This window comes from Pelodiscus sinensis, chromosome 14 (genome assembly GCF_052426305.1).
Source record: "Pelodiscus sinensis isolate ZL-2025 chromosome 14, ASM5242630v1, whole genome shotgun sequence".
Lineage (NCBI taxonomy): Eukaryota > Metazoa > Chordata > Testudines > Trionychidae > Pelodiscus > Pelodiscus sinensis.
The window spans coordinates 45557811-45584455 of NC_143065.1; the positions used below are offsets into that span (position 1 = coordinate 45557811).

Sequence of the window (26645 nt, forward strand, 5' to 3'; positions counted from 1 at the left end):
GCACATCCCACTTTCCTGGCACAACCAAACCCTTACATTGCTTTAAGTTATGGTAAGAGGAAACTGTGAACCGAATTTGGTGGTCCTAGCTCTTACTGTTTAGGAGGAGCCCTTAATCAAACAGACTGATAAACTCTAAAATATATAGTAGACTACAGACCTTTGAACTGAGAACACACTAGGAGGCTTTATGCATAGGCTAGTCCTTATAAAACACAATTATTACAATACATGTGCACGGTATATCAGTTCAGTTTTTACAGCATTGAATATTTACTACCGTGCCTAGCAATTAACTAGCCTTTTTTTCCCTGTTACACTCATTTATTATGCAAGTACTAATACATTGCTGGCATTCCCAAAATCTTTTTTCAAGATACAGATTTTGTTGGTATCACTTGTAGGCACCACTCAAAATTATAAGTAACAAAGTGTTAATGAATTTGTTAAACTTATCAATATTGTAAACTACAGTTTATACAAAGTTTTTAGTAAAACATCTGAATGGGTACAAGTTGGAGGGGACTGCATGTCTTAGAGGGGACAGGTGCATCTGACAAAGTGGGTTTTACCCACGAAAGTTGATGCCACAGAACTCCTCATTATCTTAATGCGTAAAAATTTCTGCCAGTTTCAGGAATTGGAGAAAGGAACAAGATCTGTCCAGTCACACAGCTGTTTTGGATACATTGTTGACTTGTGGCAAACATGAAATTCACAACAGGGAACACAGAGTTATGTTAAACTGGGGTCAGTGGTGGGATTGGCATGTTCAAGAAATGATTCTTCTTCCCAAAAGATCACAAGAAGGTCAGTATTCCAGTATTAAGTAGTTGAATAAATTAATCATTAAAAATTTAAAGTGACTTGTAGATGTGAATTCCGTTTGGATTTGTGGAGCATATAGTGAGTCCAGGATGAGCAAAAGAGAGGCTACATAGAGTCAGGTTCACTTTATTTTTGCAGTTCCGTTATGAGGAAAGGTTAATTTGTGCTTTGGGAGAAAAATTCAGATAAATTATGAAATTCATCTGAACCAGCCTTCAGAATGTGGGCAAGAAAATCTGTCTGTCCTCTGCTGCTTTGAGGAAGAGAGGAATGGAACTAGCTAAAAAGACTTCTCAAAAGAATGTATTACATTATGAATAACTTACATAATAGTTTGTTCCAGAAAGCTTATTGTAGCATTTTGTTTTTCCACCGTGAAAGTTCTAACTAGTTATGACAATGTATTACATTCAGCATTGTATTAGCAAAAGAATAAACCTTGTATTCATTCTCAGGGTGTACTTATGTAATTATAAAGGGTTTATAAAAACTGTTACCCTAAAGTTTTGTGTTGGGGGGGGGTGCTTTTTTTAACACAGAATTGAAGTCCTGTAGTCCTGAGGTTCTTTGGATGTATCTGACATCCCAGCACAATTGGCTTAACATCTGTTCGTGGATTGAAGAATCCCAACCACATAATCGTACCTTGTTTCAACAGACTAATTGGCCTTCTCTGACACCAGATATTATTGACAAAAATACATTATGCAGCAGCTATATGAGAAATGAAATATTAGACAAGCTGGCTAGGTAGGTGTCCTCACTGTGTTAATACTAACTTTACATTTTCTAGAGAACTAGAATCTGATGTAGAAGTGTATGCATGTAAAATCCTAGATAAAGATTAATCTTTAATGATGCTGTATTTTTATGAAAATAGTTTTAACCATTTGCAAAGTGTGGCTCAGTCCTGGATTCTTTGCATGACCAAAATTCCCATTAAATGTAATTTGAGTCTTACAAACATAAGAAAATATACTATCGACCCCTTAGCACGCAAGTTACATTTCTACTACCTATTTTTGCTACCGTAAATCCTGTAATGTAATGTAATCTCTCCCACTTTCTCACACTGAATTCCAGCAACACTAATATACAGTGCTATGAGAGCATTGTAAGGAAATGTACTTCTTTTTGTATGTTATGTTCACTTCTGCAATAAAACAATTAAATGTCAGTAGAAGACCTCTTACTTAGCCATTCAGTGAAGAAATTTCAGCTGAGACAACTGCTTAATTTCAGGTGTTTTTTTTTTTTTTGTAGAAATGGAATATTTGTCCCATCTGAACAAGAAGACTTTGAACTTCTCCTCCTAAGATTGATCCACATTGGAGGTGTGATGCAAAGTCCACATCCTGTTCCAAAATATGACGCGAGTGGTTTGGATTTCCATACTCATTTCATCCTGTATTGTTTAGAACGTAGTCTGCAGCATTTGCTATACACGTATTTAGACTATTACAGGTACTAGTACTTGGATTTATACATCAGTGTAAAAAAGGGTTTTATATTTGGATCTTTATAAAAATGGAAGCTGGTAAAGCACAGCTTAAATAGTTGGCGATGAGAATTTTCTGGGGCAATTTAGGTCCTTACAGTTTGGGGAGGATTATTTAAAGGTGACTATTGTCAATGAAGTGCTGATTCTGTGAAAAGCTTTGAGAGAGAGAGAGATACGATGCTTTGAACTGCACCTTTGTTCCATAACTAGCACTGTAGTAGCCTGCCATTGTACAGGCAGTCCCCGAGTTACTTATGTCGGATCCGCAGTTACGAACGGGGTTTGCTGCTCGTCTCCCTGGAGACCAGCAGACCAGGGAGATGGGAAGCAAAGCCTCTGAGGACGCCAGCAGCGGAACAGCCGCGGCGCGTCTGGGCTGTCCGCTGCCCGCGTGCTCTGCGGCTTTGCTCCACGTCTCCCCAGACCAGGGAGACGGGGAGCAAAGCCGGGGAGTACGCGGGCAGCGGACAGCCCGGACGCGCCATGGCTGTCCCGCTGCCGGCGTCCTCAGAGGCTTTGCTCCCTGTCTCCCTGGTCTGCTGGTCTCCAGCAGACCAGGGAGATGGGGAGCAAAGCCGCGGAGCACGCGGGCAGCGGACAGTCCAGACGCGCCACGGCTGTCCCGCTGCTGGCGTGTTCCGCGGCTTTGCTCCCCGTCTCCCTGGTCTGCTGGAGACCAGCAGACCAGGGAGACGCGGAGCAAAGCCGCGGAGCACGCGGGCAGCAGGACAGCCGCGGCGCGTCTGGGCTGTTCCGCTGCCCCCGTGCTCCGCAGCTTTCCTCCGGACGCCTGTGGTACAGCAGCTGGGGCGCTGCTGGTTGGTCCTGTAGCGCCGCTCTGGGCGCTACTGGACCAATCCGGCAGCACCCCAGCTGCTTTACCCCAGGCATCCTGATTCAGCCACTGCTGGTCAGTTTCAGCAGCGGCCGAATCAGGACGCCTGGGGCAGAGCAGCTTGGGTAAAGAGCAACTGGAGCAACCCAGCAGCACCCAAGCTGCTCTGCCCCAGGTGTCCCCAAGTCAGCCGCTGCTGAAACTGACCAGCGCTGACTACAGGAAGCCCGAGGCAGAGTTGCTCTGCCCCGGCTTCCTGGAATCAGCCGCTGATCAGTTTCAGCAGCAGCTGACTTGGGGACGCCTGGGGTTCTTAAGTTGAATCTGTATGTAAGAACTGGTGTCCAGATTCAGCCCGTTGAAACTGATCAGGGGCTGATTCCAGGAAGCCAGGGCAGAGCAACTCTGCCTCCGGCTTGCTGTAGTCAGCCGCTGGTCAGTTTCAGCAGCGGCTGAATCTGGACGCCAGTTCCGACTTACATACAGATTCAACTTAAGAACAAACCTACAGTCCCTATCTTGTACGTAACCCGGGGACTGCCTGTACTTGCAGATTTGTCCCTCAAATGTAATCCAGAGGTTACCACTTTTCGAGTTCCTCTTGCCATCAGATGCTGACGTTTGCTTTGTGTCCTCCTTAGTGGCAACTGTTTTCATGCCATTCTGGGGATTTAAAGGAAATCATCATAATTGTGACCATTTGAAATGGAGCAATGGTTTAAACAATTTGATCTTTATGATGGGTTAGTGCTTTTATAATTATATAATAATAATGTAAACAGCCTGTCTGGATCAGGCTCAGGTATGGCCAGACTCTTGACACACGCTGACTGCTAAATTCATTGCAAGATTCCATCTAAATCAGAACTAGTTAAGGTTCTGGGAGAAGAGAAAATGTATTTGCTTTTACCTACCCAGTCCTGGCTAAGGAGTAAAATAGTTGTTTGATAGCAGGCCATAGTCATTAATATTACTGTTCTATCTTCTCCTAGAAGAATGAAAATGCTTTAATGGCAATTGGTAGGGAATATCTCCTTTTGAGTTGGGAGGTGTAATACTTATCTAGCTCGTTCATTAATAACATAGCACAGTCATGGAGGTGCAAGCCATGAAAGCTGTTTCAGATAAGCACCTGGTGTTTCAGACAGGCATGTCTTGGAGCAGTTAGCTCTTCCTGCTGCTCATGCCAGTGGAGCTGCATTCTGTTTTCAGTGTGCCGCCACAATGAGAACTCATGCAGGCTTGTCCCCTCAAGATGGGAGTTACACTCCTTTCTCACTCTAGACATACCCAGAGAGCAAATGATTGTTGAAACAAGCGAGAGAGAGTCCATGGATTGAATTCATTTAGAATTACTTGACCCAAAGGGTATGTCTAAACTACATCCCTCTTTTGAAAGAGGGATGTAAATTAGACATATCAAAATTGCAAATGAAAAGCCGGGATTTGAATTTCCTGTGCTTCATTTGCATAATCACGTCATGGAGCGTGGGTTTTTTTCCCGAAAAAACGCTATTTTGAAAGTGAAACCGCGGTCTAGACACAGTTCTTTTGAAAATAAAAGCCTTTTTCGAAAGATCCTGTACGCCTCAAAAGTGACATAGCCAAAGAGTGCAACATAGTAACTGTTTAGAGAAGGGGCTAGTGATTGTACTTTGCTACTTTTTATTAATGCATTTTATGTTTTCATTATGCTACTGTTCTTGCCTTGTTTTCAGTTTAACGCCTTTGAATTGTCCTATTTTGGATAAAAAGGAATTGCATGAGGCTCACCCCTGGTTTGAATTTCTAGTGCAGTGTCGAGGGGTTGCCAGTAACCCAAGAGGTAGGATCCCAGCTTTCATACATTGCACATTCTTTGGATAAACTTATTGTGTGTAACATCAGCTAAAAGTAGCGGTTACAGCCTTAGTTAGTTAAAGTCTGAACAGAAGCAGCCACGTAGACATACATTTACAGCTAACATCTCCTTTGGATCTTCTGGTACGCCCTGGCTTATCGGTGTCTTAGATTAGATGTTCCCCTGCCCAAGATGGTTTTTAATCAGTGTAATTAAAAATCAGAGTGACTTGTGCCCTTAAGTCAGTCAGCCTTTTGAAAATCCCATCCATCTTTACAGAGCCAAGCATATCCTCGTTGCTCAGCACAGTGTTTTTGTTTTTTAAAAAAAATGGTGCCGGTACTCCAAGGGAAAAGTTGTTGAGCTCTGACTGGAGGTGCTGGTACTGCATTTGGGGGTGCCAGTACTGTGTACCGGCAGTACCGTCACAAAAAAGCACTGGCTCAACAAATAACCTTTGCATGAGGCTTGCATTTGTTATTTCAGAAAATACGTGCACTATAGGATAAAGAATTGATCAGTAATGGATTGTAAAAATGTGGGACCTGAATCCCATCCTCTTTCTATGGGCCCCATTCCTTTTTAAGCTCAACAGGAACATTGTCAATACTTTGGAAGGGTTTTAAGAGCCTGCCTGCCTATCTATATAGCGTGCCATCAGCATGAGTTTTTTAAAAATGTACTTTTTCTTAATCTTGAATCAATTTTAAAATATGAATAATTGAATCATATATTTTTTCAGTGTAGAAAAATCTCACTTTTTTTTCTTTTTACAGATCCAAAGATGATTTTTCAGGCTAGTCTTGCAAATGCTCAGATCTTGATTCCTAGTAATCAAGCTAGTGTGAGCAGCATGCTGTTGGAAGGACATACACTGTTAGCACTGGCAACCACAATGTATGCACCTGGCGGTATTGATCAGGTACTGAATAGATAACACATACTATGTCAGCCATTTCTGGAAATTTACTCCAATTGCTAGGAGCTAAAAACGTGTGTCCCGTGGGTGTAATTTGTAAAATCGTGCGTGTGTGTGTGTGTGTGTGTGTGTGTGTGTGTGTAAAAAAAAAAAGGGGGGGGGGGAGGCAGAAAATGATTGAGAACTTAGAAGCTGGAGGTAACAGACTACAAATCCCAGCAGTGATTGAGCAGGTAATATTCTTAACCCAGAGCTCTTTGCCATGCTGTATCTTTTTTCCATTGCTTTATTTCCGTGGGCTTCAGAGTAATGATGGGTTATTGTGTGTACTGTGTTGTGTGAGTAGTTGATTTGTGCACGGGTTGGGTTGTGCTGGGACATTTGTGTGTGTGTGTGTGTGTGTGTGTGTATGAGACACAAATCAGGGATGTATGCTGCAGTATGGGGCTATGTGTGTTTAGAATTATTGCATATACTGCTGTGTTGTGTGGGTGGTTGTGCCAGTTCTTTGTTGATTTGTGTTGATGGCAGCTGGGCTGAGTAATCTACTATTTGTACAGTCTGTCACAACCAATGAAATTGTTGCATGCAAATTAGATGTGTAGTAAGGTAATTGGTTATCTCTGATATCACAATGGCCTGCATGGCAGAGATATATGCCTGACTGTACCTGTATAACATGCGAGTTTAATTTGAAAGTCAAAACAAGAACTTAATTTGGACAGTAAGAGACCACATACTCGAACTCGAACAGAGAGGTCTCAACCATGCTTGTCTCTGCATCTATTACATCACACACACAGACATTTAGGCTTCATGGTAACATAGTATGATCATTCTGGTCTCTTTTTACATAGATTATGAAAACAAAATGGGATGTTGTCTCTACTCAGTACAAAGAAATACAGAAATGCAACCACATAACTTTCTTTCCGAGATGAGGCTATTCCTTTGGAGTAGTATATTTCACTAAATAAGGAAAATTTCACTAAAGGTTACTCTAAACTTCAAAATAATGCAGTTGATGAGTCTAATACTTTTCATAATACTTGAGTGGAAGTGTTTTAGAAGCAAATAACAATGAAGTACAGAAGTCGTTAGGATTGGCTCCTAAGGTGATAGAATTTGTTTCTAAACTCTTTTCCTATATGTCTTTTAAAAGTAGCTGCAGTTAATAGATATTTGCAGGTTATTTTCTACACTTATCCTTTATATCATAGGAAAGTTTGTTGTAAGTGTTCAAATGTTTGCCTTTGTTCCATTTATAGAAAACCTTTGACTTTGTGCAGGTTGGACCTGTCTGGTCAGGCACCCTTGGGACCTGACCAGTCCCTAACGAGGGAGTTTCCCTGACCAGAGGAGGCCAGTGAAGGCTCCTCTGTTTCCAGTCTCAGGGATCTGTTCCTGGGGCGGCCTCTGGTCCCCTGGGCTCCTCTCCTGGCCATGGGCCCCAGCCACTAGCCCTACCTGCTGGCCCTTTTCCCCACCCTGACCACCAGGCCCCCTACCGCTGATTGGGCTCTGCTTCTAGCTGCTGGACTCCTGGCTAGTCATGGATGCTGGGCCCCTTGCTACTGGGCTCCGTACCCGGCTGCTGGGGCTCTGTGGTCCAGCAGTATCCGTAGTCCTGCTGCCATGTTTTTCCCATGAGTGCTCCTACCCCAGAGCACCATGGGGTCCTCGAGGATGCTGGACTCTGGATGTTGCCAGACCAGAGTGTCCTGGACTAGAAAGGTTCGACCTGTGTCGTCAGTCAGGGTTTTGGGCTTGTCCCCGTTCATTCCTGAAAGGTGCTCTACTGTGTTGGTGATGATAAACTTTCGGCTGCGTGCGTGCGTGTGCTCCCTTTATCTAAAGCGTTAAACCCCATGTTCTTGGGCCAGCACAGTAGACCTCTGAGAGCTCCCTGGAATTGACAGATTCAGGCAAGGATGAAACCAGTTGAGCAGGCTTATTGCCAAATGCGATGCATTAACAGTTGTCAGCAGGTCTCAACGCCAAACCACTGTGCATTCTGCAAGCGTTGACAATGTACCAACACATAGCAGGCCTATTGCCAAGTGACAGATATTAACAGTGGTTAGCCAGTGTTAAGCCACTATGCGTTCTGTAAGTCTCGGCAATGACACCTGCCGTTTCAGGTGTCTAGTGCACCCCCCCATGTCGGTCAGCGCTCACCGTTTGCGGTGCCCTTTTATAGACATGTACAAACAACTTACATCACTTCTTTACGTACCAGGTTGCCACCCTCTGTTGCCGAGTTACAACCCCTCACCTTGCAGCAGAGGGGCTTACTTACTGTCCTTCATGCTGTCAGCTTTGACCTGGTCCTGAACCTAGGTCGGTATGCACATTAGTTTTTGGGGAGTCTTTGTACTAAGACATTTCTTAAGATGTTCTGCTACTCCCTTCTGGCTTACAGTCTGTACCCGGTGCCTCCCTAGGTCCTTCCATGCTCCACCTAACCTACACTATCACACAATTATCACTAGGGCCTCTTTCTTGTCTCCTGTGTTACTAAACCAAAGTTTTGCTCACTAGATTCCAGGCCTGTTTCTGTTTTCATGTTTCAGACCTTTATTCAGTCCTGCGGACTCCATGTTATTGACCCTCAACTTACTACGACCTGTACACTCATTCAGTGGCTCTAGCATGGCATAAAGCTAGATATTTCACATACACCCCAGCAACATCTAAATGCTGATAATTGAGATGAATTCATCCAATCACTGCTCAGATTTAGTTGGTAATGCAAAGGCTGTGCTCTGATTAAACAGTTAGTGGGTAATGTTTAACTTAGGTGGTGCGCTATTTGCTCTGAATAGGTGGGATTCAGCTTCCACTTTTCAATTGTCAAGTAATGAATCATGGCATAGAAAATATTGTGCGACTTGGTTTATTGTTTTGGGGTGTACCAGCAATGCAGGATCATGTCCATGTACAGTTACTTTTTTATTAGCGAAATGTTCTGTTCTTATTTCTTTTCAATCTAGGTTCTTCATAATGAAGATGCTGAAAAGCCCCTGAAAAAGGTGGATCCACAGTTGTTAAAAATGGCATTGACTCCTTACCCCAAACTCAAAGCGGCTCTCTTTCCGCAGAACACATCTCATGGAATTTTGCCATCTGATATCTCACTCTACCATCTCATGCAGGTATTTATCATGCAGTAAAAAAGAAGCTGCAGAATTTCAGAGAACTTCCATTTTGAGCTACAGACCATTTGAAAGCGAGTGTTCCCATCTCAGTTTATTACAAGTGTGAAGCAGTACACCCCCTCTACACCAGGTCTTCAGCCAACTCTAGGCTCAGTGGTCCTTTCACTTTTTATCTCTTTCATCACCTTTTTCAGTGGTCAGTAAAGGAACCCAGGCCTTCCCTTCACCCTAGTTTCCAGGCCCAGCTAGCATGGGCTTCCTCTTACTCCTTGGTGGCTCCATGAACTACTGAACCTGTCTCTACGGCAGGCTGTTTTCCTCGGCCTCTTCCTGGGAACACTCCTTCACAAATTATTCACCCCTTCCCAGTCTCTGCAGAGCCCTTTCTGGCTGTTTACTGTGTGATGCCTCCCAGGGTTTTCACCTTGATGGCCCAGCTCCTGTCTGCCGCTCCCAAGACTGTGTGTGTCTTTTTCCTTTGCGTCCCTAGGGTGTGCCCTTTTGTCAAGACCTACTACTAGCGCATGCTCCACTCTCGTGGGTTCCCAGCATCTCTCCTAGCCCTTTCCTGGTGTTCCCTCTTCAGGAGAGGAGCCCAAGACCTACTCTCCCCTGACTTCCTGTCTCCCAGCGCCTCCCACTGCTCTGAGTGCTCCCTGTAGGAACATGTCTTAGTTCCTCTTCAGCTGCATCTAATAACGCATTGGTTCTTTTGCCACTAAATGGACTTATCGAACTCCCAGGTTTCTGTTAATTCTTTCGCTGCCAGCATGGAATATGCACTTACTTCATCAGAACAATTATTATGAAACTTGTATTAAATCTTCTATGTTGTAATTGTAGAGAGAATTTTTAAATGTATGCAAAGGCTCAGACCCAATCATTTATGGAAAAGCCTTCACTACTCTTCAGTGTCTCTCAGGCTGGCTTGATTTCACAACTGAACGTAGAGTAACGTACTGTCACATGCTACTGTGCACATCCTGGTCCGGGACTGACGTTTAGGCTGTAGGCCAAGGTTGGCATGAAATTCAGTGAGGAGATAACCAAGGAATCCCCTGGTGCCATTTTCAGTCATTTCATTTTAATCAATAAGCTGAGCGTAAGCAGGCTGGCTGAGGTTATCCAGGGGTGTCTCAAGGGAAGCTCCTATATCCATATTTAGGCACCTAAAACACAGGGATCCCATACAGACAGTCTTATGAAAGCCCTTTGTTGGTAGATATCCTTGACTCATGTTAGGCAAGTGATGAAATGACCCCTTAATTGCTGGGAATAGTCTACTGGACTACTAGAAAAGTATTAGCTGCACTAGGCCTGCCATTCAGCAAAGCACTCACAGAGATACTTTTCCACTTCAGCATGTGCTTTAAGCTACAGGCAGATCCCATAGGAGTTGGAAATATGAGCGTCCCAGAAAGAGTTGCCTGAGATATTTGTCACTGCGGCATCCACAAGCGCGTCACTATGAACTACTGTAGCTACCTGAAGTATGTTTTGTTCTAGTTGTCTTTGAAATCATGGGGCTTTGAACTGTTTATCTGAATATATTTTGTTTTTAATTTTTCAGTCTTTAGCGCCTTTTGATCCCACTAAATTATTTGGCTGGCAGTCCTCAAATACTCTTGCCATAGCAGGTAATGAATTTTCAAATGTAAAATATTTGTGTTGAGGCTGCAGACTTAGGATGAAGTACTTTTCAGTGGATGTCCTAATCTTAAATTACCTCTAAGATGCGTGTCTGTACAGCTGCCTATTAAGACCCAGGCACTACCTATTAAGCCCTGCACGGGCTCAAGGCTGCAGCTGGGAGAGATGCCTCTATGCAAGCCCCAAAGCTGTCACAGCCTGGGGAGAGGTTCCTCTCCCTCCTGGCACCTTTCCCCGATGGCCCCTGCATAGAGCTGCCCCAGAGCTGTCATGGCATAAGGATAGGTTTTCCTTCCCTAGTCATCACCCAGCATAACCCCTGCCTGCTCTGGCAGGAGGACAGGCGCCCCTTTCCCAGCCATGCTCATTGGCACTGCTGGGGCAGTAGAGAGGCTCATCTCACCTGGCCCCAAGCTGCTGTGGTGAGAGAGGCCTGGAAGGGGAGCCCTCTCTCCCAGGGACAGCCTGCACCCCAAACCCCTCATCCCTGGCTCCACCCCAGAGTCTGTATCTCCAACTGGAACTCTCAGCCTCCTGCACCCTACTGTCTGCTCCTCCCCAATCCACCTCCCACATCCCAACTTCTTGGCCCCACCCCACCCACACACTGCCCATATGCGGAATGACTTTTGTTATGTGCACCAGAATGGGGGTGACATGTCAAAAGTCATTCCTTGCAGGTGGACATACACAACTCGAGGGAACATGGTCACAATTTGCCCTTTCTGGGCACGCCCCTTGTTCAAGCCTTATTCTCTGAAGTGCTACAGCCTTTTTACTTCTTCACTTTGCTCTCGGGACATTTGCCTGTGACTGTCGTAACTGCCTTCCCTAACTCTGGCCTCTTCAGCACTCACCAGTTGACTACACCTCTCACCATGAGTTTAAAAAGCCACTAAGCTTTTATTTGAGCAGAGTGAACATAACATAACCATAGCTTTCAGCAACCTTCCACAGCGGGGCTGGAACCAATTGCCAAGAGCCATTGAACCAAACTGTAAACCCTGGATATAACGGAAAGCACTTCAAGCCAGGGGGAGCTGCAGCACCCCCAGAATCCCTAGTCCCTTTGCATAAAATGATTTCTTATATTTTACTAAATGTTTTGTTTCAAATAGAGGTATTAAATTTAATTTAATCAACAGTCGATTAGTCAATAAGCCCGGGAGCCGCAGCAGGCGTAGCACCCGCCCTGGGAGCTAACCCCACTGTTGCTCTGGCTTTTAAATGTACTAAGAGCTGGCAAACTCTTAATACATTTAAAAGGCTGAAGCACAGCAGGGGGGACCTGGCGCAAGGTGGGACAGCTGATTCCTGGCTCGCGCTGGTTCCCCCTGTTGCACTTTAGCCTTTTAAATGTGTTACGAGCCTGCCAGCAGAGGTGTGGCATCTGGTACCAGCTCCCGCCCGGTCCCCGCTACCTCCCTACCTCCTGCGGAGACAGTGCTAGGAGGAATGGGTAGTTGACTAGTCGCTTACATCCCTAGTTTTAAAATGGTTATTTACAATAGTGTTTCTAGGTCTGGGTACAGCACCTCGTTTCTGCAAGAGAGAATAGAGAATATCTGATTATTAATGGAGCTTTTCCCCAAGACATGTTTTTAGAACAATAATCTTTATACATTTACTGTGAGGTAGATAAGTAATGTACTCTCTCTGATCGCAAGAACCTCCTTGTCCCAGTTTAAGTGACCTGTCCATGGCAACTTAAATAAAAATTAGTTGTTTTGGAACCGGAATTAGAGTTGTACCACAAAGTTTAATAATTTAAAGCAGGGGTAGTATGGTATTTGTTTTCCTCTTCTATAAAAGCTGTTGAGTAGCTGAAAAACATCTTCCAGTTTTTAAATCAAATGTTTATTCAAATAAAAAATTCTGTGTCATTGTTTCCAGACATCTCAAGTGATCTCCCTCATTTCTCGTCCCCTGAATTGGTAAACAAGTATGCCATAATGGAACGACTGGATTTTTCCTACTACTTACACCATGGACGCCCATCATTTGCTTTTGGTACCTTTTTGGTCCAGCAGTTAGTAAAGAGCAAGTCCCCAAAGCAGCTGTGAGTATTTAAAAAGTAATTGTTGCATATAAATTTACAAAGCCATACTAGGAAAAAATTTAAAATGAGAAGCAGGAATGTCCTGCTAGAAATACTCCCAGCTTTCAATTTTGGAATGCTGTTTCCTGTGCATCCCAATAAATGATGATCACTACAAAAAACATTTTATAAACAAAAGAGTAAAGGGACGTGAAAATGAAAAGTCTAGCTCAAGTTGGCTGGATGGTAGAAGCTGAGACTGAACAAAGTTGATTTTTGAAAGTAGCTTTATGTAAGTAAATTAGGATACAGTGTTTGTATGTTTAATAGGTTGTTGGGTATGTGATTGGTACATAGTCTGCTCTTTGAAACAAACGGCATCCAGTTTTTTCATGCATGTGCCACATCTATTTTACCTGAGTGGTGTATTCATATTAATAATGTTTGCAGGATTGGGCCTACACTTGAAAACTAACGTTAGATAAAGCAAAAAATGGCTGTTATTTTATCCTTCTTTTCTCTCCTAATCTTTTCCTTCACTAACTATATTAATTTCCCTATTTAAACTAAAGAAAAAATAAATCAAGTGTGAATTTTATCTTACTTTTAATTTATAGAAGTTAAATATAAATTGCAATCCCAGAAGCTGACACACAAATAAGAAATCAATCTTAAAGTTTATTAACTAAAACAATAGGAGAGGTTGCTTTTTTCATCTTCAGTACAAGTTGAGCCTCTCTGGTCCGGCAACATCCATGGTCTGGCATGATTTTAGTTAGCTGGATATCCACTTATCATGGGTGTGATCACGGTAGGGTATTTGGAGGCCATAGGACCATAAGAAAAATCTCATCCCCATCTGACTACCCATACAACTCTGTATGTAACAAATTAAACTTTTACCACTCAGTATTTGAAATAAAGTGCATTTTATATGTTCAATGAGAGTATTCAGGTACATTTCTGAGTATGGCCTGGTTGCATTGTTACTAATAACATTGCCTGCATATCAGAATTATTTTTCTAAATTATGGAATCATTTTCTTTGGCTTCAGTGTTTTATAAAAGCTTATTGAAACAAATTGCAAATTCTGGCCCAGAGTTGAGGTATGTCCTTTTAATATTTTTCACATGGGGTGCTTTATTTTCTTTCCCAGATTCAGATCCAGATGTATTGTAGGTAGTTAGTCTTTCTAGCACAATTAAACGTATTCCAAATTCAAAAGCAAGGAGTCCTGTGGCATCTTATAGACTAACAGAAGTGTTAGTCTATAAGGTGCCATCTGACAAAGTGGGTCTTTGCCCACGAGAGCTTATGCTCCAACACTTCTGCTAGTCTATAAGGTGCCACAGGACTCCTCGCCGCTTTTGCAGATTCAGACTAACACGGCTACCCCTCTGATACTTGATTCCAAATTCAGTTGACTATATTTTCCAGCAATTGTAGGTGTAAGCTTACGTTTTGAATTGCTGTGTTCGGAAATTTCGGTCGTCATTTCTGTTGTACTGACTTGAACGTTTCCTTTGCTTTAGGATTCAGCAAGCAGGGAATGAAGCCTACGCTCTAGCTCTTTCTTTCTTCAATGTATCATCAGTAGGAGCAGCATGCATTTGTTTTCTGGAGTTACTTGGTCTTGACAGCCTCAAGCTTCGGGTTGATATTAAAGTTGCAAATTTAATATGGAACTTCAAGTCTAGAAATGAAGAGTCTCAACACAATTTAATAAGAGAATCCTTGGGTAGAGTATATTTTTGTATATTTTATCATTATTGAGGAGTATGAGTAATATCCAAGGAATGGTGGAAGAGCCCCCTTCCTTTAAGGAGTTAGGTCAGAGAGGAAAAATTCCTATCCATAGTTAATCCAGACTTAACCTACTGATAAAATAGCAAAGGGACTATGTGTCAAATGATAGCTGGAACTAGAATAGTTTACAAGACCCATTGACACTGAGGTGTTGCATATTTGCTGCCCAGAAGCATACCATAGAGTAAGCTTCCAAAAATGGTAGTCAGTGTTTCTTTGATTAAAAGAAACAAGCCAAATTTCTCCTTTCTTGCTCCAATTAATTCTGTAAGCTACATAGACATTAGATATTTGAACTTGACCATGGGAGTTTTTCTAGGAAGAATTTATATTAAGAAAATTAGATTTTTAACCAGGGTTCCATGTGATATAGTTTTTTCCTTCATTTGGGAAACCTAACTAGTGTTTTGGGCTGTTTAGCTTTTATGCGATAAAGCTTTTAAGAGTATGTTTATTTAATACAAGACAAGTTTTTCAAAATGCCTGAGTTAGGAGCCTTTTAAAAAGCGATGTAGGCATTCAGGACAATTTACCTAAGCATGTTTGAAAAATGTCCTTACTCTAATGTGAAAATAGATCCTCAGTAATATTATTTTAATTTTTTAAATAGTTGAAAAGCTAACAAAATTGGTGGATGGTGAAAAAACAGCAGCAGCAGAAGTGCTTATCTCCTTGGAAGAAGCTTTTTGGAATAAAATTGAACATCAAGAAATAAAAAAGTGAGTGAACTACACTTTTAATGCTTTTTGTACTGGCCACCTGATAGAAAGCACTGAATTGTACCCCTGTGTGATCCATGTGTCATAGAGATAGCTACTCTGCATGGCAAGTGCAGTAAACATAACGTACGAGCAACAAGTGTTTCCACATATTGGAGGTAAGAAATAAGTCCTCTTTATATATCTAATACAATAACCTAATTAGGAAGGGAAGCTAATGTATAATGCTGACGGTGCTATCTTTACTGTGCTAGTGGGACTTCCTGTTTTAGGCGCAAAGAGTAAATTAGAATTTCTCACAAAGGCAAAACTTTTATGAAAATTGGGAATTTGGATGGGCAAAGAATGTAGGGGTAGGCTCCCAAGATGCAATCTGATACAGTCCCTTCTGAAGTTGCAGGAAGGACACATGATTCATTACAATTGGAAGACCTGCCTGCATCTAATAAACCATCTTGTTAGTCTTTAAAGTGCTACATTGTCCTGCATTTTGCTTCAACTACCCCAGACTAACACGGCTACATTTCTATCACTGCCTGCATCTGTTGTTGTTAAATACCTGAAGATGAAAGGACAATTACTACTTAAGTGGACAGGGTTTTTTTTTTTTAGTAAAATTCTTTCATTTCTATACAGAACATCTGGTGACGCTAGAAAACAGTGGTCTTTGGTGATGCAGTTCTGTAAGCTCCATGATATCAAACCAAGCACATCTTACCTAATGGAATGTGCTAGATCCAATGATTGGCTACAGTTTATCGTCCAGACTCAGATGTACAGCTACCAACTAGATGAGGTGAGTTACTGTGATTAATTTAAAAATGACAGACGTTTAAAACAACAAGCATTGTCAATGGTATAGTCTTTTTTTTAATTTAAGCATAAGTCTCTATAGAAACAACATCAGATTTAAATCTAGTCTGTTTGATGATGTGTTAGAAATTATTTCAGGCTCTTAAACTGCCCATGAATGTCCCTGTCATTTCTTTTTGTTTTACAATAATATTTTCTTGATTTTTATATAATATTTTTCTCTGTCCTGCCTGTTGCTGTATGAAAACCTGACACAAAAAATAGCAGCAGGTCCTATAGCAGACACAGTAAAGACTAGACTCAAAATGCTGTCAAATGCACATGAACAAATTGGTAAAATAGAAGTTTCTGCTAGCCTTTTAATTATATTAATATGAGAAGTTAATTTCTATGAGTAGTAGGTACAGTAGAACCTCAGAGTTACGAACATCAGAGTTCTGAACTGACCAGTCACACACACCTCACTGTTGAGCCAGAAGTACACTAGCAGGCAGCAACAGAGACAAAACAAAACAAAAAAAGCAATTGCAGAACAGTACTCTATTAAATGTAAACTACTTGAAGGGGAACGGTTTTTAAAAAGTTGACATAGTAAGGAAACTTTCTGTGCTTGTTTCATTTGAATTAAGATGGTTAAAAGCAGCATTTTTCTTCTGGATAGGGTTGCCAGATGGTTGAAACAAAAATACCAAACACCCTCCTCACCTCTCCCCCACCCTCCAAAAAAAAAAAAAACACGGGGGGGAAAAGGGGAGGGGGACCAAAGTTGTTGAGCAAAAGAAAAAGGACTCCAAGGACTTAAGCCAAAAAAAAAAAAAAAAAACAGCATTAAAACAGCATGTCCCCTTTAAGTGCAGGGATAGGAACAGAGAAGCGGTTGAGCACTAAGACCTAGGGGAAGCTTCCCCTAGGTCTTTTGGCTGGCAGCCATTTTGTGCCAACAGCCTTGGGGAACCAGGTAAGCATGGGGGCTGGCACTGGGGGTGCTGGGGGAGAGGGAGGCCGGGCACTGAGTGTTTGTAGGGTTGCCAGGTGCCCAGCATTTTCACCTCCTGGCCAGGGAAAAATTCAGAGAATATCGGACATCTCAGGTGTCTGGTATTCTCTGAATTTTTTTACTGGACAGGAGGCGAAAATACCGGACTGTTTGGGTGAATACCGGACACCTGGCAACCCTACTTCTGGATAATAAAGTTTCAAATCAGTATTAAGTCAGTGGTTGGTTGTACACTTTTGTAAGCACAACATATTGTTTTGTTCAGAGTTTTGAACATTTCAGAGTTTACACAACCTTCATTCTCAAAATTCATAACTCTGAGATTTTACTGTATAACATTTTCAAACAGAAGTGATTTTTTAAAATGTCCTTTGAGGTGCTCTAGATAAGTATCTGGTAAAATGGCACTTAATTCTGTTTATTTTACTTATGGATATGGTATACTCATCCTGGGTTTTTCAGTTTAGTTCATTTTTTAAAATTAAATGTATGCTACGAGTTCTGTACTGGAGATATGTTAATGTTTGGAATGGTCTCATTTGTATTAATAAAATAAGTATTTTGTTTCACATATAGAATGATTAGTTGATGATGTCGTTAGGGTGCAAGTATTTATGCAGTAATAATATTATGTGTTTGGGAGAGTTTCATAAGTCTTCCACTTCCATTTGTAAAAATATATTCTGATTTAAGTAAAGTCTTGTACAAATAGGTGAGCAGTGATTAAAATGGACCTGCTAAAAAGCTTCTCTGGAAGACAAGAGACTCCCTTCTAAGAAATAGCTGTAAACCACAAATACACTTCAAATATGGAATAGTTTAAGATAAATACATATGCTTAATGTAATATTTGTTGTACAATTAGCATAGTAATGGGTGAGGTTAAATTGATATAGCCTGAACGTCTGAAATATTCATAAATACACTTGCAATTATTACTCTATGTAGAAGACACGTACTTAGTGTAGAATTTTATAATCTTCTGACACTATGTACATTCTGCAGCATTGCTTTGGCAGCCTCATGTGTAATAAGAACCATTGTATGTAACTCCCATTGAAATTAGTGTGGTTTGAACACACACATCTGGCACAATTAGCCTCTGAAGTATCTTTTCACAAGTGTGAGTATGTTGTGTCCTATGGAAACAGTCCTAGGTTGGAATTTTTATAGAAGCCTAAGAGAGCTAAGCTCTCAAACCCTGTTACCAGTGGGGAGCTTAATTTAAGCTTCTTTGAAAATCCTACCCTGAATGTTTTCAAAATAGAAGCAGTCACCTGCAAATAAACCCAGGTAGCAACTTACTGAAAAATTCCTTTCCATGATATACCATCTATGCCAAGGATGCCATTGGGGCTGAAAATGAGTGCGTGTTTTATGTAAAGGAAGGAATTTCAATATCTCTAGAACACTTTTATCTGTAGATCAGAAATATTCCTTATAAAATCTGTTTGCAAAAATGTCTTCTGTGTTTACTGTTTCTTCATGTACGCAGTAGTTCTGCTCCCCACACCCACACCAGCTATCTGAAAGTTTTCTATATAGAGATGCCTTTATTATCTTTTCTAGGTTGTTTCCATTGTTCAAGATTTCACTCCCATTTTGCAAGATCATTTGATGCTGGCCTTTGAGAATTCACAGCGTTCTTGTCCAGGTGCAGAGAGTTATCACAACAATACCAGGCCTTTCAAGACTGGGCACAGGCAGAGCAAACATACAAGTGACCTCTTTCAAATTCTGTTGTGTTGTCAAGAAAGTCCTAACCCTGGAAGCTACCTTTTAGCTGAAGGAGTGAGGCACCATGCTCCCTTCTTGAGTGTGTTAGCAGCGTGTTTTCAGGTAAGAGTTGTTCAACAGTGTTTCTCTTTTAGAGGTATGATGCAATACAAGGAAACATCTACCCATCTGGAGACAGTACAGACGGTTATTTAACATCTTTATGTCAGAGTGCAAATATATATAATTTGATTAGTCTGACACATGGCACATATCACGTGGTATTTGATAGCTCTCTAACTAGATTACTAAGTAATAAGAGAGTGTCTGATTTTTTACTTTTGTTTGTGTGTGCAATTTTTGTTCATTTGACAGGATGCTGACATTATTCACTGTCTCTGTGTTTGGATAATTACCTCTGTGGATAATGGTACTGCTGCAGAAGCAACAAGCCATATTGAAGGCTCAGTAGAAAATCATGAATGGGATCTTCATGACCTTTCCACCATCTGGAAGATGTTTTTAAGAAGGCAGAAAAGTAAAACTCTCATGAATGGTTTCCAACTTTTTCTCAAGGTAATTAATGACTTACCTTGGTATTTTTAGCCCATTTTTTTGGTTGTACTTAGATCTCCTGTATGAGAGATTTTCTTATTTGCACAGAGGAGGTGTCTTTCAAGTTATCACAAGATAAATGTTGTTTAGCCCAATGTGCAATTTAGCCCTCTGAGAAAATACTAGTCTTGGAAGATAAACAAACTTGCAAATACTTTGTCACAAATTTGTAAATAACAAACCAAAACTATTACTATTCTTGCATTAATTGATACAAACTTTCCATTTATTAGACAAATGTATCTTTAGTGAAGTTTTGAAAACATTTTGTTTATTTTAAAGGATTCCCCTTTATTACATATGCTGGAGATGTATGAACTGTGCATGAATGACAAAAAATACAGTGAAGCCAAAACAAAACTCTACAACTTCCAGACAAGTCTTGCAAATGTAAGCAGATGTTTTGTAAATGTCTTTGCCTTGATGCCGTCATATTACAGCTTGATGTTTATTGATGCCATAGGTTAAAACAAAGAAAAGGAGTCTGCTTCACACAGTTCAGGAGATGAGTTTGGAGTAATCAGTGTCAGGCAACTCCTCCATCATTTCCATTTTGTGAACAGCCTAAAATTTGGTCTAAAAAGTAACCCGTTGCTTGACTAAGCCGCATGCACTTTTAAGTCAGTACATTTTAGTTATTTATGATACCCTAATTTACAAGAAGCACTATCTTACTCCTGGAGCTATCCCATTGACTTCCATTGGATTATACAATGGTTCGTAGGGTGCTCTGGACTGAGTCTCACTTTGTTTCCCATTTGGGTGTTGTCTCCCTGATACCTCAGGCCTGTTAATCACCCACGCAGCCTGGTCTGAGTTATGCCAGGCCTTATTTTGCCTTGCAAGTTGGTACTAAGTGTGCTCATAGTAACATCAGGTCTGCTGTCCCCAAGAGAACAGTGCACACGCCTGCTTGATTTGGTTCAGGATCGGTTCCTTGTACAATACCACAGCACTGAGAGAGATTTTTAGTGAAAATAATCATTAAGTTTATTATCAAAGATCAAGGTTTTGGAGATAATGAGTTAAGATAATGGAAACAGAAGGGCTTCATATAAAACAAAATCAGAACATAATTTCTGGAAGCGTAACAGAAAAGGCTGACCTTTAATCTTCAATACGTTTTATCTCAATCAACATTTTCTTGATTTCAGGGGAGCCACCTGCCACAGAGGCAGCAGCATGGTGGTGGAGAAGATGGGGGAGCTAAGGTGCATGGGGAGCCAGCTTTTAAGATGGCTTTTAATGTGTGCCGGCCCCTGTGGAGCCACTCACCTCCTCACCCTCCGGCACTGCTGCCTCTGTGGGAGGCAGCAAGGGGGGCCAGGTAGCTCTGTGGGAGCCAGCACACGCAGGGAGCCAGCTTAAAAGTCAGCTCCCCACAGAGACCGGCTCCCACCACCCCGCACCTTGCTGCCTCTGATTCAGAGGCGGGGGGTGGGGGGAGAGGAAGGGTTTTCATGTAGTTATGTAGCCCAGGCTTATTGCTTAATCGTGTAACCCACTATACGCTAACATCCCTACTGCATATAGAATTTAGGAACATGCTTTTTTTACATGCATATGTGACTCTTTACATAGTATTTCTTTTCACAGTGATATTAAAGACCAACTTGACTGTGGCTTTTATTGAAGACCCTCACTTGAAACTCTTTGAACTAGAATGTACACATTGGACTGTTCTTGTAAACCCCCCTCACCCTCATGCCAGTGGTCATCAAAGGCTTCCTAGACTCTCAGATTCCTTATGGTGTAAGGCCCTATTCGGTGGTACCTAAGTCTCTGGGCCATAGTCAATAATATTAATTCTGATAGTAAAGTGAAAAAATAAAGTGATGGTGCCGATAGATGGTGACTTTCAGAGAAAATCGTCTTGGGCTAAACAGTTACTCTTGAATATACTGATGGCTTTCTGCAAACAAGGGAATTTTTTCAGAAGCGGCTGAGACAGCTGACACCAAGGTGATCTTGCAAAGACCATGTTGACTTATTCTTTGAAAACAATTAGGCCAAGACACCTAAACAACCCCATTAAGGCCTGACTTGGTAATTGGTGTCCATGGGACTGAAGCACATCTGTAATGTTGAACCTATGCTCATGTGCTTTGCTAGATCAACAAATAACTGGAGACAGAATTTTGCCCCAAAATTGCTGAGACTCAAATTCATAGATTGAATATTTGGAGTCATCTCTCTACTTGTTTTCTTTACATTTTCAGAGCTAGACATACAAACAGTTGCTCCTGCTCTCCCCTCTATATCTTTGTTCTTCCAGTTTCCTTGGTTTCCTGGCAACTAGCATTTCATGTCCTTGTTGTTGGTTGTTTTCCTTCTTGTGACTTGAGTCAAGACTAGATCCGTTTCCTTTTCCTCCTCAGAGCATCATGCTGTAACATGTTGCATGGGTGTGTCTGTAAAGCAGATGGAATGCATAAGGGCTCCTCTGTAAATTAAGTTTTTAATTACGTTTTTTCCCCCTACCTATCCATGATCTTTTCAAAGTTTTAACTATACATACAGATTTTCAAGGGAAATTACCAGAAATCTTGTCTATAAGCCAAGAAAGTGAACTGCTTCCTGATTAAAATCAAGATATTGATGATGGAGCAACCCATCTTTTAGGAGCCGTATATTGTATTTTAGATTTGGTATTATCTGGTTTTCAGTGTGACCTCAATTAACTACAAACAAACTTGTATTTATATTCACAACAGAATATGCTTGTAAGAAACTTACACATCCTTTTTGTTCTCACAGCTTAAAACTGCAGATAAACAAACATCTTCAGTAATATCAGTACCATGGCTGGAGTCGCAGGCATTGTTTCTTCTTGAACTGATGATGCAGCAGTGTAGAACACAGCATGAATTAGGAAAACTCTTAGAGCTCTTTGCAGATATAGATAAACTTTTACCAAATGGTAAGGACAGTTTTTTCTATTAGATGGTCTTAATGCTTTAACTTCTTTAAATGTATTACAATGATTAAAAAAACTAACCCTGTGAGATGTGTACTTTAAAAATTACTAGGGCTGTCAAGCAACTTTAAAAAATTAATCACAATCATGCTGTTAATAATAGAAAACCATTTATTTGAGATTTTTGGGTCTTTTCTACATTTTCATAAATTTTTATTTCAATTATAACATGAATACAAAGTGTGCAGTGCTCACTTTATATTTATTTTTATTACAAATATTTGCATTATAAAATAAATATTTTTCAGTTCACCTAATACAAGTACTGTAGTGCAATCTCTTTATCATGAAAGTTGAACTTACAAATGTAGAAATATGTATTAAAAACAACTGCAATAAAAGTGAATCAATATAAAACTTTAGGATCTAGAAAGTCCACTTGGTCTTCTCGTACAGCCAATAATTCAGACAAACAAGTTTGTTTATATTTGCAGGAAATAACACTGTTTGCTTGTTGTTTACAATGTCATTTGAAAGTGAGAACAGGCATTCATATGGAACCATTTTAGCTCTCATCACAAGATATTTTGTGTGCCAGATGTGGTAAAGAGTCTTATGTCCCTTCATGCTTCAATCACCATTCCAGAGGATGTGCGTCCTGCAGAAGACAAATTCTGCTGGGTAACTATCCAAAGCAGTGCAGACTGACACATGTTCATTTTCATCACCTCAGTCAGATGCCACTAGCAGAAGGTTCATTTTTTTTTAGTGGTTTGGGTTCTCTAGTTTCGGCATCATAGTGTTGTACTTTTAAGACTTCTGAAAGCATGATACATTCTTTGTCCCTCTCAGATTTTGGGAGGCACATCAGATTCTGTAGAAGTTAACTATAGAAATGTCAGCTTGGTGCCTTCTTTACATTTTGTCAAATCTGCAGTGTGAAAGTGTTCTTAAAATGAACGTCATGCGCTGGTAGGGTTGCCAGGTGTCTGGTTTTCTACCGGACAGTCTGGTATTTGCACTGTCTGTCCGGTCGAAAAATTCAGAAAATACCGGACATGTGTAATGTCCGGTATTTTCTGAATTTCCGTCTGGGCGCTGGACGGAAGTCTGGCGGGGGAGTGACTGGGAGGCAAGGCCGCGATTGGCGCTGGGAGCCCTGTGGTCGTGTGCAAAAGCCGGGGGCTGGGACTCCCAGCCACTCCCCCCGCCCAGCTTCTGCACACGACTAGAGGCTCCCAGTGCCAATCACGGCCCGCCTCTCAGCTAGGAGCCTCTGGCTGCGTGCACAAGCCGAGCGGGGGGGAGTGGCTGGGAGCCGCCCAGCTTGTACTAGCAACTCGAGGGAGTGCCTGCTGGGGGCATGGGCCCCTTGGACTCTGGCTGCGGTCAGTGGCTGCACCCCCGCGGCCCCCAACCCCCCCCAGCTCTGCTTCCTGGCCCCCCACCTTCCTCCCAGCCTCCCCCCCCCCCCCCCCCCCCCCCGGCTCCTCCTTCCCCCCCCCCCTTCCCCCCCCCCCCCCCCCCCCCCCCCCCCCCCCCCGGCCAGCTCTGCTTCCTGCCCTGCCTCCCTCCTGGCCGGTCCCTTCCCCCCTGCCCATGATCAAGTGTATTTGTTTTTTTGGCGGGGTCTACCTGTTAACCCTATGCGCTGGGTCATTATCTGAGACTGCTATAATATGAAATATGTGGTGGAATGTGGGTAAAGCATCAGGAAAGATGCACTCCTTTCCAAAGGAGCTCAGTCATAAATGTAATTAATGCATTGGTTTTTTTAATAAGCACTGTCAGCACAGAAGCATGTCTTCTGAAATGGAGGCTGAAGCATAAAAAGGCATATGCATGTTTAGCATCTCTAGCATGTAGATATCTTGCAATGTCAACTACAGAAGTGCCATTTGAATATCTGTTCTCACTTTCACATGATGTAAATGAGAAGCAGGCAGCATTATTTCTTGTAAGTGTAATCAAAACGTGGCTGAGCAAGAAGTAGGACTGAGTGGACTTGTAGGCCCTAAAGTTTTATATTGTGTTGTTTTTTAATGTAGTTATGTAAAAAAAAATCTATATTTTTAAGTTGCAATTCCAGGATAAAGAGATTGCACTACAATATTTATAGCTTGGATTATGTTACTATTTATTTTTATGGAAAGAGGAGAATGTGGTAAACTCTTTATTGTAAATCTGCAGGTAGCATTGTACTATAATGTGAAGGAATTTCTGAAACCAAAATTGTTTTTTTATAGATAACTTTGGGAGACAATATAACCTGTTTTTGGGACCAGTGTATAACTAGAGAGAAATGTATGGGAAATGAAAAGAAAACTGAAAATACCTTGTGATCATATGAAAACTTTAGTATGTTAAATATATAATACATACACTTTATTTCTCACAAGTTTGCACGTTCTTGAACATATATATCAGTGACTTCTTAAGTTACAGAATAGTTGCCTTTATATTTGTACTGTCTCTCTTGAAACAGGCCCAGATGTGAAGAAACTGTGTGCCCTCAGTCAGATTTTGAAGGATTCATCTATATCAATTAATCGCTCCATCCTGACCAGTAGTGACTCAGAAAATTTTCAGAATGAATGCAGATCAATTCTAGAGCAGCTGCAAGAGCGAGGATTATTTTCACTGGCGAGGAAAGTTGCAGAATTAGCTGAGCTGCCTGTGGCCGGTGTTGTTATCCAAGAGGTACAGTACATAGTATAGTTACTTAATGTTGTTTTCTTCTAAGTATAATATTGACACAGTCAGGTTTCTTTTGTGGTTGTTAAACTCCCATACCTCTGATGACGTCGAAAGTGTTCCTTTTCACCAACATGTGGATGCCTTCCAGAAGGACCTAGAACTGGCACATGCAAATTGTCTTACATTGAAATATTATTCAGTTTATCTGCTAGTCATCTGACCTTTCAGAATATGGTGCTGAAGACAATGTTGATGTTTTGTTACTTGCTGGTAAGACTTTTATGAATTTTGCAGGTACTTCAAGATTTGCATCTTTTAAAGCACATTGGACAGTGGCATCAAGAACAAACTAGAATTGACTTCTGGAAAAAATGTCATGATAGTTTCATGAGAAATTGCATCTCCAACAAAGCAGCATCTGACTTTTTCTTAGCTCAGGCAAACATCCTGTCTGAATCTTCAGCTGATGAGAAGGCAGATAACATTATGGAGAAACACCTGCTGCTGTCCTTGGCTGGCCATTGGCTAGAGCAGAGTGACCCTGCAACAATGGACAAATTAGAAGAAATAGAGAAAAGGATCTGGCGTTGTTGCATAGCACAACAGACCTTAAATAGGGAGGGTGGCTTGGTCAAGTCAGGATTTTCTCAGCAGGTTTCAGTGAGTGGTAAACTTTCCTTTGATAAATTAGCAAAGGAGTTTTCCTTTTCAAAGCTAACTGCTCTGAATACATCAAAATACTTACAGCTAGATGGTCTGGCAGTCCAAGATGTGTCTGAGAACACACTGGATAAAGCTGAGGAAGAATCACTTAGCTTTCTGATTGGACGTCTTCTGGATGAAGGAAGCATACATGAAGCCAGCCGTGTTTGCCGGTATTTTCACTTCTATAGCAGAGATGTTTCGTTAGTATTGCACTGCAGAGCGCTGGCTTCTGGGGAAACTGATCTAAACAACTTACACCCGGACATTCAAGCTGTTCTTCTAGTGGGAGATACAGCGGATGAGAGAGACACACCTCAGCCCCGAAGATTACAAAGTAGTAAGTAATCCTAGCACTCAGCTGCAGACATGTGACAAGCATTGCTGTTGTGGAATTTCTACAGATTCCTCCTTTGCGTAACAAAATTAATTTCCTCAGAAATCTCTGGAGAATTTCTAACAACATCCCACTCTGAACTGACATACTTCAGGCAAAATTCTTCTATAAACAATCTCATGTCATCCCTTAAATACCCATTCTTAATAGATTTGCAGTTCTCTTCAGCCAAACCATTCTGCTGTCCTGTAGTCATCTATATTCCAGCTTTTAAAATACAAATTTTAGATTAGCTTGAATGTAGTTTCTTGACTGTAGGGATTATTATTTTATTAGTAAATTTCTGTGTACAATATTTGCATATTGTAAGAAGAGATTGCTTTCTATTAATAGTGTGAAAATGGATAATATGTTATACATAGACATATTATCTGTATATGGGTGGGTGTGTACAAATTTAGTAAAATATATAATTGTCAGGTAGAACTAGAACGTTTCTTAAGAACATAAGAGCAGCCAGACTAGGTCAGACCAAAGGCCCTTCTAGCCCAGTATC

General features: G+C 41.3%; 2 protein-coding genes across 3 annotated transcripts in view; one reads left to right on the forward strand and one right to left on the reverse strand.

The window, feature by feature from the left end:
- The window catches only part of SPG11 (SPG11 vesicle trafficking associated, spatacsin), a 69463-nt gene that overhangs the window by 27131 nt on the left and 15687 nt on the right, over positions 1-26645 (forward strand). For both annotated transcript variants that reach the window (XM_075896796.2, XM_075896795.2), the window contains exons 14-30: positions 632-810; positions 1368-1578; positions 2092-2292; positions 4883-4989; positions 5781-5926; positions 8917-9078; positions 10652-10718; positions 12625-12790; positions 14303-14508; positions 15187-15295; positions 15932-16091; positions 18675-18944; positions 19197-19397; positions 19719-19826; positions 22194-22356; positions 24839-25053; positions 25345-26092. In XM_075896796.2, the coding sequence (XP_075752911.2) occupies positions 632-810; positions 1368-1578; positions 2092-2292; positions 4883-4989; positions 5781-5926; positions 8917-9078; positions 10652-10718; positions 12625-12790; positions 14303-14508; positions 15187-15295; positions 15932-16091; positions 18675-18944; positions 19197-19397; positions 19719-19826; positions 22194-22356; positions 24839-25053; positions 25345-26092 (3419 nt within the window). The remainder of the gene's footprint in view (positions 1-631; positions 811-1367; positions 1579-2091; positions 2293-4882; positions 4990-5780; positions 5927-8916; positions 9079-10651; positions 10719-12624; positions 12791-14302; positions 14509-15186; positions 15296-15931; positions 16092-18674; positions 18945-19196; positions 19398-19718; positions 19827-22193; positions 22357-24838; positions 25054-25344; positions 26093-26645) is intronic.
- Positions 19194-26645, reverse strand: part of EIF3J (eukaryotic translation initiation factor 3 subunit J) — a 45465-nt gene continuing 38013 nt past the window's right edge. The window contains exon 8 of the mRNA XM_075896799.2: positions 19194-21847. Within this exon, the coding sequence (XP_075752914.2) occupies positions 21788-21847 (60 nt within the window). The 3' untranslated portion in view covers positions 19194-21787. The remainder of the gene's footprint in view (positions 21848-26645) is intronic.